This window comes from Callospermophilus lateralis, chromosome 15 (assembly GCF_048772815.1).
Source record: "Callospermophilus lateralis isolate mCalLat2 chromosome 15, mCalLat2.hap1, whole genome shotgun sequence".
NCBI classification, from domain to species: domain Eukaryota; kingdom Metazoa; phylum Chordata; class Mammalia; order Rodentia; family Sciuridae; genus Callospermophilus; species Callospermophilus lateralis.
The window spans coordinates 57,705,661-57,719,543 of record NC_135319.1 but is presented as its reverse complement, the minus strand read 5'-3'; the positions used below and the strand labels follow the sequence as shown (position 1 = coordinate 57,719,543).

Genomic DNA, 13,883 nt, shown 5'->3' with positions numbered 1-13,883 from the left:
AGTGTTGTAATATATGACCTAAGCCAAACTGAACAGACACTTAACAGAAGAAACACAAATGATCAACAAATATAGGAAAAAATGTCCAACCTCTCTGGCAATTAGAGAAATGCAAATCAAAACTACACTGAGATTCCATCTCACTCCAGTTAGAATGGCAATAAGTACATACAGATCAGAACCATCATTTTAATACTTAATAATATAGTATTTAATTTATATGCCATAATTTGTTTAACCAGTCCTTCATTGATGAACAGTTAGTTTGGTTACAATATTTGGCTACAATAAATAGTTCTCCAAAATATATCCTTTTAGGTATATCTATTATTATTATCATCATGATCTGATTATTACCTTTGTATGCATCCTAGAAGTGAAACTTCTGTTTTTTTTTGTTTTGTTTTGTTTTTCAATATCTTTATTTAATTTACTTATTTATATATGTGGTGCTGAGGATCGAACTCAGGGCCTCGCACGTGCTAGGCAAGTGCTCTACCGCTGAGCCACAACCCAGCCCCCTGGGTTTTGTTTTTATAAATTGCTTTTTATTTTTAAAATTTTAAGTTGTATAACCACGTTTTAGAGTTATGGATAGTTGGGCCTGCTGGCACACACCTGTAATTCTGGATACTCCAGAGGCTGGGGCAAGAGCATCACAAGTTTGAGGCCAGCCTGGGCAACTTAGTGAGACCCTATCTCAAAATTTTAAAAAGGGGTAGGGCTGGGGATATAGCTCAGTAATTAAACACTCTTGGGTCTGGTCTCCTGTACCAAAACAGGAAACAAACAAACAAATAGAGAAGCAGCAGCAGCAGCAGCAGCAGTAGATGTTAACACAGTATTAAGATGAATAATGAGGGTTATTCTTGACCTGCTGTCTTTTCTATAAATCCTTCTCTACAGCAAGGATCTTCACATCTACTTGTCTTCAGGAGTCCCTCTGTGGGTTGAATGCTTGTTGTTCTAGTTCTCCAGAATGACCCAAATGGTTCACGTCTGAATTCCTACTTGCTATGCCTCAGTCATTAAAACTCTTGGAAATTGAAAAAACTGATTGAATCAAAATTTTAAAGTTCTGGGTCAATTCCATGTTTATTTGCTTTTTGTATAAAATGCCTGCCTTGTATTTTTCAGATGTATCTCAATTTTTTTTGTGGAGTTCCAGACATATTTTGCTCAGGATTATGCACAAACAGCATGGATCCATTCCATTGTAGACTGTGTGACTATGCTTTGTGGTGAGTATCACATATTGGGATAGACAATTCCCAGATACCCTTGAACTGTCATGCCCATGACCTCTGACCAGATTAGAGAAAATGACTTTGATTACCAGTTTTTTTTAAGTGTAGGATTATGTTTAAAAATTGTATCTTGAGATAGAGTCTCATTAAAGTTTCCCAGGTTGGCCTTGAACTTGTGATGCTCTTGCCCCAGCCTCTGGAGTATCTGGAATTGCAGGTGTGTGCCAGCAGCTCCCCACCGCCCCCACAAAAAAAAGAAAAAAAAAGTTGGCTAAGACTATATTAAAAGAAAAGGTCAATCCTACCTGTAGCCAACCTAACCAGACTTGCTTTTGGAATTAATGGTTTTGGCTGATGCTGGATGGGAGAAATCATTAATACACAGAAAAGGGCACATATCACCTGGTTCTTCCATATAAAGAGGTAGGATGCTGATCATCATAGAACTTGTCCTGATTTGGGGAGCAATTTACCACATTGTACATGCTTGACTTTTGTTTTGCAAATACCATAGTATCCTTTTTCTCCAGTCCAGTAAACAGTCACTGAATAGCTCCACGAGTCATTTCTATATGCTCTCCTAAGTGAGAGGCAAGAGTGTTGCATTACATCTCAAGTCTTGGTTTGCATCCCATTCCCTTCCAGAGGGTTCAGAATTTGTCTCTCAGATTTTATTTTTTCAAGCATAAATCTTCATGCTTAGTAAAGTGTTGGGGAAGGATAGGATTGTATAATTAGGAGCTAAAAATATTCATTCACTGTGGCTATAATTTCATTCAAGAAACCTCAGAGGTTCTTTTTAAAGGATGTAGAGTGTTCTAAAAATTCATGGAAACCAACATTGCATTGGTATAGAAGGAGAAAACAAACTTTGATGTTTTTCTTTTTATAAATTTCAATCACAGTTAGCAATTGTTAAAGTTTCTAAGATCGGATTAAATTGGAACAATCTGTGTATGGCCTAGACTCACTTAATCCTTTCACTTTGAAGAGTTTCTAGTACTCTAGAAAACTTATTTCTTCAAGCCATGTCTCAGTGGCAAAAGAGAAATATTGTAATATTCAAAAACTCATATCTTCATCTGATTCCATTCTAGTTTCTGACTCATACTTATTTTTAGGAAAAAATGTACATTCTCAGGAGTCAGTTGAATTGTGCTGAAATGTATTTCTTGTTAAGAAGTTGAGAGCAATTGTAGAACTAAAAACAGATTTCATGAGAAGACCAAGTTGACTTTTTCAACTAATAAAAGGTCTTAGGAGACCAAAAAATAATATATTTTGGCTTTGGAGCCTGACATTTTTTTTTTTCCCTCTTCAGCTATCACTTGATTTGAGGGTCATGTTGTTAGTCACAGCATTTGTATCAGCTCGCCAAGAGGCTGTCTGTCTTTCTCAGAGGATATGGATGACTCATTTCCCTCACTGTTATCTTTTGGAGGATATTTGTAATCCCCCAAAGAGGGATAAATGACTTTAAGTGACCGATGACTGTATGAGACTTGGAGGGTCATGTCAGAAGCAGTGTATTTAAGCTCTGTGCAGGAATGTGAGAGCCCATATATGAATACAAGCTAAGTAACTCCACATCATGTATGACTACAAAAGTGGGAAGTTATACTCCATGTATATATGATATGTCCAAATACATTCTACTGACACATATAACTAAAAAGTACAAAGAAAAATTTCTAAAAAAACACAATGTCAGAGCTGTTGCTATACCCAATTATATATTCTTACCTGCTCGCCAGGTCAGATAATACTAGAACATCAGAGTTTATGGACACGAGACTGCTGAATCACATCTGGGACACCCGCTGGGCAAAATTTGCCATATGATGAACAGAGACGTGAACCTTATTTATTGAGGGTGTGTGTGTGTGTGTGTGTGTGTGTGTGTGTAAATTTTGGTATAAATTTTGTCACTTTCCAACAAACATAGTAGGGCAACCTTGAGAATTCTGTATGTTCTTCAGTGATTCACTCATTCCTCTTCTCCAAGGGTTATATATATAGCTGATGTCTGAGTCTACATGGACATTGCAGTCCACCTCCATTTTAAACCTGCTCGATACAGAAATGATCATATTATACGGCTGCCCAAAGCATCAGCTTTTCTGATTTTATTCTTAGAGTACTGGTGTCTGCATGAGTTTTTCTTCAGGAAACAAACCACCCAGCTTTCCTACCCATCAATCTTGCCATTGTCTGGAAGACCAAGGAGTTATAAGATGAAATAACCCCATACTTAGCGTCAGTTGCCCTAAGCTGTACTTCTTGGTGACCACAGGCAGCTATATACCTCTCTTCTGGCCACATGCAGCTTTAACTAATATTCTATAAACCTTGAGGCCAACACAATTCAGATACACTGGCAAATGGCAGATGGAGTGAAGCCAACCAGAATGTCACCATGCATATAAAACAATTTCCTTAGAATTTTCTAGGCTTTGATCTCTCATCCACATGATGGCAAGCCTGCATGCAGTGCCCGATGGTGGGATTTATCTTGCATTTTCACCCTGGTCTTCTGCTGCATGACATTGCTGGTGGCACAGGGCTGCCCACTTTCTTTCTCCACCAATTAACTGTCATCATCATTGCTGATGGTGTATGCTAAGAGTACATCAAAGATCCTTGTTCAAGTGACATGTAATTTAAGTAAAGATCCACTGTTAATCCACTGTTTAAAATCCCTATGGTCCTGGGATTGTGGCTGTAATGGAATGAAGATAAGGAAGAGGTACTGAAATGCAAGGTGGGCCACTTGAGTTTTATACTGGCTCTGCTGCTTATTCTCTGTCTGGTCATGGACAGGTCACTTCTCTCTGGGCCTCAGTTTCCAAAGCTGTAAAATCAGTGAGGTGGGCTTGGTGCTTTAATGGTTGATTGTTGGGGTTGTGGTTGTAGCCCAGTGGTAGAGTTCCTGTCTAGAATGTGTGAGGTACTGGGTTCAATCCTCAGTACCACATAAAAGTATATAAAATAAGGCATAAAAATGTTGTATCTGCTTAAAAATAAGTAAACAAACAAAGGTTAATTGTTCTCTGCCCTGCCAATACAATACCACAGCCTTATCACAGGGTCCACAAGACCTTTCTGTTGAACCTCTCTTTTTTTTTAATTATTTTTGAAGCTCCACTTGGGAGTGCTGTCAGTAACCACTTATCCTGTCAAGTGGGAATCATGCTGGGTGGCTTGCTTGCATCTACTGGTTTCATCCTGGGCTCATTTGCCACCAGCCTGAAGCATCTCTACCTCACTCTAGGAGTTCTTACAGGTAAGGGTGTTTGTGCCACTCCTCTCACCCTCTCCCACTCAGGTGTTGCCAAGCATACAATAGAGCAGTGATTTTTAATATATTCATTGTGTTAGATGTACAGTTTAGCTGACCTGGTTATGTCTGCCTACCTAGCAGTTAAACAGAGTTGCAAATGCTATTGCACTACCCTAATGAAAATGTATCACCACCTTAATTCATCCATAGGATAAAAGTAACTATCACTTTTCTCTTCAGCATTAATATATGGCTGAGGTTCTGTATACATAAGAAACGAGATTTCACTCAGCACGATATAAGTTTTCAGCAATGGTCATTCTCTTAATTTCTTTGCCAAGACATTAAAATACTATCTGTGTTTAATCTGAGTTTCCCTTGTTTTATGATGAATATCATTATCCAGTAAGTAGGAATTACCAATTTAAAAAGGATAGCCCCTTGTGAACATTCCTATATTACACAAATTTACATTACAGATAATTTATGGCACCATTTCAATGTTATACAAGCGTTGCTTCAGAGAATCATAATGAATTCCATGCAAAGAGAAGCATCATATGTACATTCCATAAATCACACTTAAGGGACTGTATCAGATCACAGTTGGTTGGTGGAATTGGAATAGCAGTTTGCTCATCATTCAGAGGAGTGTGGAGAGTAGCATCTACTCTTATCTGGGTATTGTGCATGGATCAGGCCAATAAAGGATGTAACCTTCACAGGAGGCTGTAAATCAAGCTAAAGAAGATATATCCACCCCTAGTAACCTGAAGGGCCTGACGGCTAAGTGATCAGAAATCTTTTACCAGGGAATGTCCTGGTTTTAGCTCTGAAAGTCCCATATCCAGAAACCCCTAAGTCCAGGCAACTCTAGATTGCTGACCACCCTGCACTGTAGATGGAAATAGATCTGAGGGGGTTTCTTCTTTCCCTTCTCTGACATTCTAGATGCTATGAAATCCAGGCTTAAAGCACTACTCATTCTCAGGGGCTTTGTTTTGAAACTCGGTTTGTGATGCCTTGATGTGGCCAATTACTCTTAATGAGGACCAATCAAGTCCGGATCTTAAATTAAAAAGTAACAGAAGCTGAAAACCATTAGAAATCTCTGGACTGTCAACATTTTTCTGCTGACCTTAAGGGATATTTGCAGATTGCTATGTTCATAAATAAAGTTGGCATGTTGTTTCCTGACTATATGATGGAGTCATATATGTTATTTCAATCCAAACTCCAGAGTGGTCCATATCATCAGTGTTGAATCTTCATAGGCAGTGAAGATTACAGATAATTTATGGCACCATCCAGATTTTCTAATAAATTCCAGTTTAGTATGTATGATGATTTTTAACTTCTTCATTTAAAGTTGCTTAAGAAGTTATATTTTTCTAAGAAGAAAGTCACACATATTCTGTATTTTGAAAATTATGGGTGACTGGTGAGTGGAGACTCATTTTCAGCTTGGTTTACAAAACAGCCTTTAAAGGATTTTGCAGAAGGTGCGGCTCTCTATAATCCAGATCTTCTGAGGTGGCTTCTTCCACTGGCTGCTCATGATGTTCCAGCACTCACAGAGTTCTCTTTTTCCCAGGTCTTGGATTTGCACTTTGTTACTCTCCTGCGATTGCCATGGTTGGCAAGTATTTCAGCAGACGGAAAGCCCTTGCTTATGGGATCGCCATGTCAGGGAGTGGCATTGGCACCTTTGTCCTGGCTCCTGTGGTTCAGCTCCTTATTGAACAGTTTTCCTGGAGGGGAGCACTACTCATTCTCGGGGGCTTCGTTTTGAATCTCTGTGTTTGTGGTGCCTTGATGCGGCCAATTACTCTTAAAGAGGACCGTTCAAGTTCAGAGCAGAAACGTGACTGTCGAACTCAGAAAGAAGACTGTAAGCAGGCATCTCCCTATTCACCTTTGACCAAAGAATGGGCGCAGACCTGCCTGTGTTGCTCTTTGCAGCAGGAATACAATTTTTTGCTGATGCCAGACTTTGTTGTGTTAGCCGTCTCTGTTCTGTTTATGGCTTACGGCTGCAGCCCTCTCTTTGTGTACTTGGTGCCTTATGCTTTGAGTGTCGGAGTGAGTCACCAGCAAGCTGCTTTTCTTATGTCCATACTTGGGGTGATTGACATTATTGGCAATATCACATTTGGATGGCTAACCGACAGAAGGTAAAATCCATGAAAACAAATCAATCAGTTCCCCACTAGGGGACCTTGAGTCTTGAACTTCCTCTCACCCCCTGACCCTACAGAATACCTACATCTGAAGAAGTTTAGCAGGTCCTTGGTCTCTGAGGGCCACTCCCTAGATCATGGGTTAGCAAGGTTTTTATGTAAAGCAACAGATAGTAAACATCTTTTAGGTTTGTGGGCCACGTGGTCTTTAGCACAGCTACCTCGTATGGTGTTGTAGCAGCCACAGACAACACGTTAACAAATAAGAGTAGCTGTGTTCTGTTGAGACTTTATTTATGTACACTGAATTTAGAATTCTCATGATTTTTACATGTCACCAAATATCATTCTTTTGATTTTTTCCAATTATTTTTAAATGGAAAAAAGTCATTCTTGGTTCACAGGTAGTCCAAAAACAGGTGGCAGGCTGAATCTAGCCAAAATTTGCCTACCCTTGTTCTAGATGGTTTACAATGTTGAGCCTAAGTTGCAGAAGCCAAGGGTAAACACAAGTTCTTACAACATATTTAATTCCATCCCAAGTAAACGCTTTCCTCAAGCAAGACAACTTCTGGCTGGTGTTATTGGTGTAATTTTTTTTAAGTACCCCAGAGATTGACTTGCAATGGGAAGAAGAGCAAAATCCAGGCAGGAGGGCCAGATACCATAATAATCCATTATCTGTAGCCACATATTTATGTTTGACAGAGAAAATAGTAAGTAGTTCTAAGTAGACTTAGAAACCAAAATGACAAGAAATCTACCAAGTAGTGTCTTCAGCATATGCTCATCTGTTTGAATTGAAGTGTGTAGATTACTCATGTCTCCTAAATGAAGGACTCTTTATACTTAAATTACGACTTGGGAGAGCTACGTCATGAAGCTTCTCACAAGTTATGTCTTTGGTAATTAATCAGGTTCCAACTGCCATTCTCCAGTGTTATGAATACAATATTTAGGAGTAATTCCAGTTTTTTTTTTTTTTTTTTTTTTGTGGTGCTGGAAATCGAACCAAGACTTTGTACATGCTAAGCAAGTGCTCTATCACTGAGCTGTACCTCCAGCCTCTCCACATTTTTAACTAAGGAGGAAAGGGCGGAGGAAGGGAAATCTATAATCAGCAATTCAGTGAGAAGCAGCTTGTTGTAGGATCTAGAGGATCTCTAGTCTGAGACACGTAAGACATAAGTTCTTGTGCCTGCTCTGCCCTTGATTAGTCCTGTGACCCAGGGAAAATCACCTAACCCTCAGATGCTCAAGGGTCTTCACATGTCAAATAGATCAGTGCAGTGTTTACTGGTCAACCTGATACCATTTTGTGAGGCTCAAATAAGGCTGTGAAGAGAAAAGTGTTTATAAAACAAGCTGCTAGAGTTGTCATTGTAAGAGTTTCTGAAATAATTGGTGTTGTGGATGGGTTTGGAGTTACAGAGGGAAGGTAAAATGGAAGTTCCACTCACTGGGAAACTTTTAAAATAAGACTTAGTTGTAGTACAAGGCCATCGTCATCTCTGGCAATTCATTTTAATGTCTTCATATTTCAGTTTCCCCTTTGTATAGCCACTTGAGTTATATGCAGATACCAATGGGTAACATATCTAAAGGATTTAATATGGTAGATGGCTAAAAAATATTAATCTCCTGACACTCTTCATATTTCACAGCTACCTTTAAGTAACTATGAAATTGGTAGTCTTCTCATTTTAGAGTGAAAGAATTTGAAGTTCAAGGTAGGCAGGTAATAGGTGATAGAACTGGTTTCCATCTTACACCTTTCTTATTTTATAGCACATATTCTTTCTACCATACTGTGCTTCCTTTGAAGATAGAGTACTGTATTTGCATATGCCAAAAAAAAAAAAAAGACAGGAATGTGTAATGGGGGAGCCATCCCTATAAATAATTGCAATGCTTACTGCTGCATGGCCGTGGTTTTAAAGCTTCTTTATAGCAACTGTGCATCCTGCACTCATTCTTGTTTTTCAAATCCACAGGTGTCTGAAGAATTACCGGTATGTTTGCTACCTCTTTGCTGTGGGCCTAGATGGGCTCTGCTATCTCTGCCTTCCAATGCTTCGAAGTCTCCCCCTCCTGGTGCCTTTCTCTTGTACCTTTGGCTATTTTGATGGAGCCTACGTGACCTTGATCCCAGTAGTGACTGCTGAAATAGTAGGGACCACCTCTTTGTCATCAGCACTGGGTGTGGTGTACTTCCTTCATGCAGTGCCATACTTGGTGAGCCCACCCATTGCAGGTAAGTGTTCAGAGATTCCCCAACCACTTTTGTCCTATTGATTGCAAAGAGTGAATCCCTCTTCACAGACATACACGATGAGGATTTTAAGAGAGTTGAGGAAGAGTGAAAGAGAACAGGATGCAAGAGCCACCCCAGAACATCATGATCTTACCCACATTCTTGTTTTATATTTTTATCTTTTTTTTTTCCAACCATATGGGAACTTTAGCCTTCCTGGAAAGAAAAAAGTCCCAAATTAGCATCTCCATTCCATTCCACACTAATCATGGGAGCAATGGAATGGAGCAGCTGTTCAGATTTCTAAGTGAGTAGGGCACATTCAGAAGGAAACCTGGTGGGAGGATAGGATTCCAACAGGGGGCAGTGAGGATGAAATGAGAAAGTGCTGGTGGCATAGTGGGGTGTTTTGAGTGACAGGCAAAGAAGCTGGGCTCTATGTCCTTCAGAGACTGTGGACAGTATTAACTTTTTTGTGCACAGGGGTAATGGTAAAAAGGATATGACATTAGGTTCCAAAGAATTACTATGACAAAGAAAATGAACATGAAATATCTTACTAACAATTATTTTCTTTGCAAATTATATTGGTAATCCACTGGGTTAAATGAAAATATATTAAAATTAATTTCTCTATTTGTTTCAAAGAGAGAAAGAAGTAAAGGAGTACTAAGGTAACATTTCTGTATCTTCACAGTAGTACTATATATCCATATATATGTTGTCATTTTTTATATTTATGGTATCAAAATTCATATTACTTTAAACTAAATAGGGCAAATTGTACCCTATATAAATTATATCTCAACAAACATGACTTTAAAAAAGAAATCTAGTTCATGAAGTATTTTAACAGTATTGGGCACATTCTAAGTTTTTATAAATACTTATGTACTAAGTATTTATAACCTGATAAATAATGGCTATTATTATGATTCATTAAAACAACCAGCATCAAGCTGTTTCATAGTGGGATAGGAAGGAGGAGCATGAGAGGAATAGAGGAATTCCAGATAGGGCAAAGGGGTGGGAGGGGAAGAGAGGAGGCATGGGGTTAGAATTGATGGTGGAATGTGATGGACATCATTATCCAGAGTTCATGTATGAAGACACGAATGGTGTGAATATACTTTGTATACAACCAGAGGTATGAAAAATTGTGCTCTATATATGTAATATGAATTGTAATGCATTCTATTGTCATATATAACAAATCAGAATAAAGAAATAAAATTTTAAAAGGATATTTTAGAAAGATGTGATCTAGCAATTAATCCAGTGATTTAGGACAGAGGCAGTTCAGATTCCATTTCAATAGTTCAGGAATCAATTGATAAAGGCTTAAACTAGGGTTGCTGCAGGAGAAGTGGAAATTAACTCTGGGGACAAGGAGGAGATTTGAAAAAATATGAACTGAATTCAGCATAGGGCGGGTGAAGGAGAGAAGGAAGTGAAAGATGATTTAGAAAATAATGTCATGATTGAAAGTCATAGGGAAATTGCAGACAGTGGCTTTGTCTGAAAAATAACAAATTTAAAGTTGAGATGTATTGAGATATCTGAAATAAACAGGTGAAAATACTCAAAGGAGTTATTCAAATAAAATATGTACTTTAGGGAGTGAAGAGATTTGGATATACATATTTGGGAGTCATCAAGTAAAGGATCTAGCTGTAAAATGCTATCCAGGTATAGTGGCGCATGCCTGTAATCCCAGCGGCTCGGGAGACTGAGGCAGGAAGATAGCAAATTCAAAGCCAGCCTCAGCAACTTAGTGAGACACTAAGCAACTTAGCAAGATCCTGTCTCAAAATAAAAATTTTTTGAAAAGGGCTGGGGATGTGGCTCAGTGGTTAAGCACCTCTGGGTTCAATCCCTGGTACAACAACAATAAAAATCTGTGAAATGCTATAGAAACTGGGAGCATGATCAAACAAATAATTCCACAAACATTTACTGCATGCATTAAACAAGTAATCCAACAAATATTTATTGCTTTTATAACCAGCATGGTGTTTGACACTGGTGATTCAGTAACAAACAGGTCAGAACCTATTTCTTCTTTCTGGAGCACATGGTATAGACCAGTGATTCTGGGAATCCTGCATCCAAATTTCCTAATACCTTTGTCAAAATTTGTTGCATATTAATTTGTTGCAGATTCTTTGAACTTTTCACCTAAGATCTGAATCTTTGGGGGTAAATTCTAAGAATCTGCATTTCCAACCAGCTTTCTTATGATATTCATGCCCATTAAAGATTGAAAGTAAATGGTCCAGATTATTATCTGTCTAAATTAAAACCAAGAGTGAACAAGAAAGGCAAGAGGAAAAGAACCCAAATACTTGCCTAGGAAGAAGGGAGTTTCTTGAGGAAGGCGGGATTTCTGCTATTGGCTGCTATTATGAATGCACAGTTTAAGGTTATTTCCAAACTCCAGCAAGTGCTAATACAGTGAGCTAGGACGAAATGCAGCTGCTTCACTGCCCCAGGTGAAAGTTCCTTATCAGTCTGAACTCCACAATATGGGATTCTGAGTTCAGTCTTCATTTTTGGAAACGGCCCTCCACATATTCCCATGTCCTCTCTCCAAAGCTAATTTTAGGGCTCACCAACTTTTAGGAACAGTATAATTCTGCTACATATCACAAATCCCAAATGAAATTGGGATTCCTGGATCTTTTTTCCCAAATTCTGGCAAATCAGATGTTATGCACATTAATGGGAGTTAAAGGATTAAGATGTGAGTTCCTGTCATAATAATTTTCTTGTTTATTTATCTTTAAATGAGAACTCTCCACTCAGGCTCTATTTGGTGCTACAGAAAGACATGTGTAAATCAGGTGATAACTAAAATGTTTGAGAATAGCTGAATTGTAGAAAACTTTATAGGCCATAAAACAATTTCTACAAAGGCCATTTTTGACTAGTAGATTTAAGATGGGCAAAAGGAGAAACCAAATACTTCTCTGGTAGATTTCTTGGCATGTAAGCCAAATTTGGAGGAATTAAAAAAAACTTTTTGTTGATCACAAAGTAATTATCTACCACAGTTCAATTTTATCACACTTATTCTCTGATCATTTTAGTCCATATTTTGCATATCATACACCTGGTTTTCCTTAAAATTTAAACCATGATAGATGTTGAGATTAATTTGTTGCAACAATAGATAAAGGAAGTAAAAACTGTGCTTACAAGTGTATACCTTCAGAAGTATGCTTTTGCAACATCTATGATGGTCTGAAATTCTGATTTTCAAATTGGATGGAATATAATATGATTTTCAAACTGGATCCAAATTAAAATTTGGACATTGCTCCACAGCCTATTATATTATTTAAGATAGTCGTGGGAGCTGGGAATACCACTAGCACTTAATGTGATAATATTTTCTTAACCCCCTGAATTATCCCAGCTTCAATAATCTGAATGATGTTGAAAGTCACAGGATACACAATAAAAACTTAAGTTTTTATCTTTTCTACCAGATTTCCTGGGTTTACTAATAACTAATTCTTACTGTGTGATCACTAAGTACACAGCACCATTCCAAATATCTCACTTAATAACGACAATCAATTTGTTTTTAGAAGTTGCCCTAAAAAATAGAATGCATTTCTCAGTCGCTGCACAATATTTTAGGTGGTCTGCTTTTTGTCTCAAAATTGTCATGTTAGCACTAGCGATCTATTGTTATTATCCTTACAGATTATTCGATTTGCGAGTGGGTAAGAGCAGTGATTGAATTTTCAACTTAAGGATGTAATTTTGCTGCTGTCTGTTGCAGGATGGCTGGTGGATACGACTGGCAGCTACACTGCAGCGTTCCTTCTCTGTGGATTTTCAATGATCTTTAGTTCTGTGTTGCTTGGCTTTGCTAGACTTGTAAAGAGGATGAAAAGAACCCAGCTGCCATTCCTTGCCAAAGAATCTGATCCCAAGCTGCAGCTTTGGACCAATGGATCAGTGGCTTATTCTGTAGCAAGAGAATTAGATCAGAAAGATGGGGCTTCTGTGGCTACAGCAGCTCCTGGTTACAACCTCACATGACCAATGGCCTTCAGCCTGGGAATCTTTGGGGCTGATGGAAGAAAGGCCACCAGATTGGGCATATTTCTGAAGCATTTTATTTTGGCAGAAGTATTGTCTTCTAGGGAAATCATTATTATTGTTTTGTTAACATATTTATAAGGGAAAATAGAAAAAAAATAAAGAAAGCTGGACTAGCCTAGAGTTTCTTCATTTGTAATTTGGACTCGTAATATTGCTCTATGGGGAATGGAAGGAGTTGATAGTGTTGGCTAAGTGATTAAGGGTAGTTCCAAGGCATAGCCAAAGCAAGTGACCTGGCAGCAGCACTGTAATCCCCAACACTCTGCTCCCATCTCCACCCCCTTCTACCCCCTCAGAAGGCAAACAGAAACACTGACACGTGGGATTTCTTACCCTATGCAGTTTGCAGAAGTCGGGGGTGGGGTGGGGGGGGCCGTCATCTTGGGTGTGCTGGCAGAGTGTGAAAATGCCTATCCTTTTCCAAGGTGGAGTTCCTCATTAGGGTTTTAAATAGGGTGGTTAAAGCATACTTGAGATTCTTGCAAAGGTAATGATTTAACATAAAAATAGACCCCCCCCCATGCCCCTTTCTTAGTCTTCCAGCTAGCCCTTGCTTCTGCCAATGGGTAGATATCACTTTGAGAATCCATGAAATGCCATGGTTGGAATGGCATCTTAAAGGGTAGCTGGTAAGATCTGTTTGAAATTGCTTGAAATGGAAAGCTCCTTTCCTAAGACTGTCCCAGGCACACACCTCTGGTACTATCACATACTAACTGTAAATTCAGGAGGACCTGTCAAGTCACAAGGGCAGCCTTTTTATCTTTTCTAAAATATTAATGATGCCAAAACTTCCCACTTTTTTT

The 13,883-nt window shown here is 38.6% G+C and overlaps 1 protein-coding gene across 2 annotated transcripts in view; it reads left to right on the top strand.

The window, feature by feature from the left end:
- Slc16a12 (solute carrier family 16 member 12) overlaps window positions 1-13,429 on the top strand; it is a 78,600-nt gene extending 65,171 nt beyond the window's left edge. For both annotated transcript variants that reach the window (XM_076834601.1, XM_076834602.1), the window contains exons 3-7: window positions 1,138-1,241; window positions 4,387-4,530; window positions 6,122-6,701; window positions 8,702-8,961; window positions 12,752-13,429. In XM_076834601.1, coding sequence (XP_076690716.1) covers window positions 1,138-1,241; window positions 4,387-4,530; window positions 6,122-6,701; window positions 8,702-8,961; window positions 12,752-13,014 — 1,351 coding nt within the window. In that variant the 3' untranslated portion in view covers window positions 13,015-13,429. The remainder of the gene's footprint in view (window positions 1-1,137; window positions 1,242-4,386; window positions 4,531-6,121; window positions 6,702-8,701; window positions 8,962-12,751) is intronic.
- The last annotated feature ends 454 nt before the right edge of the window (window positions 13,430-13,883 follow it).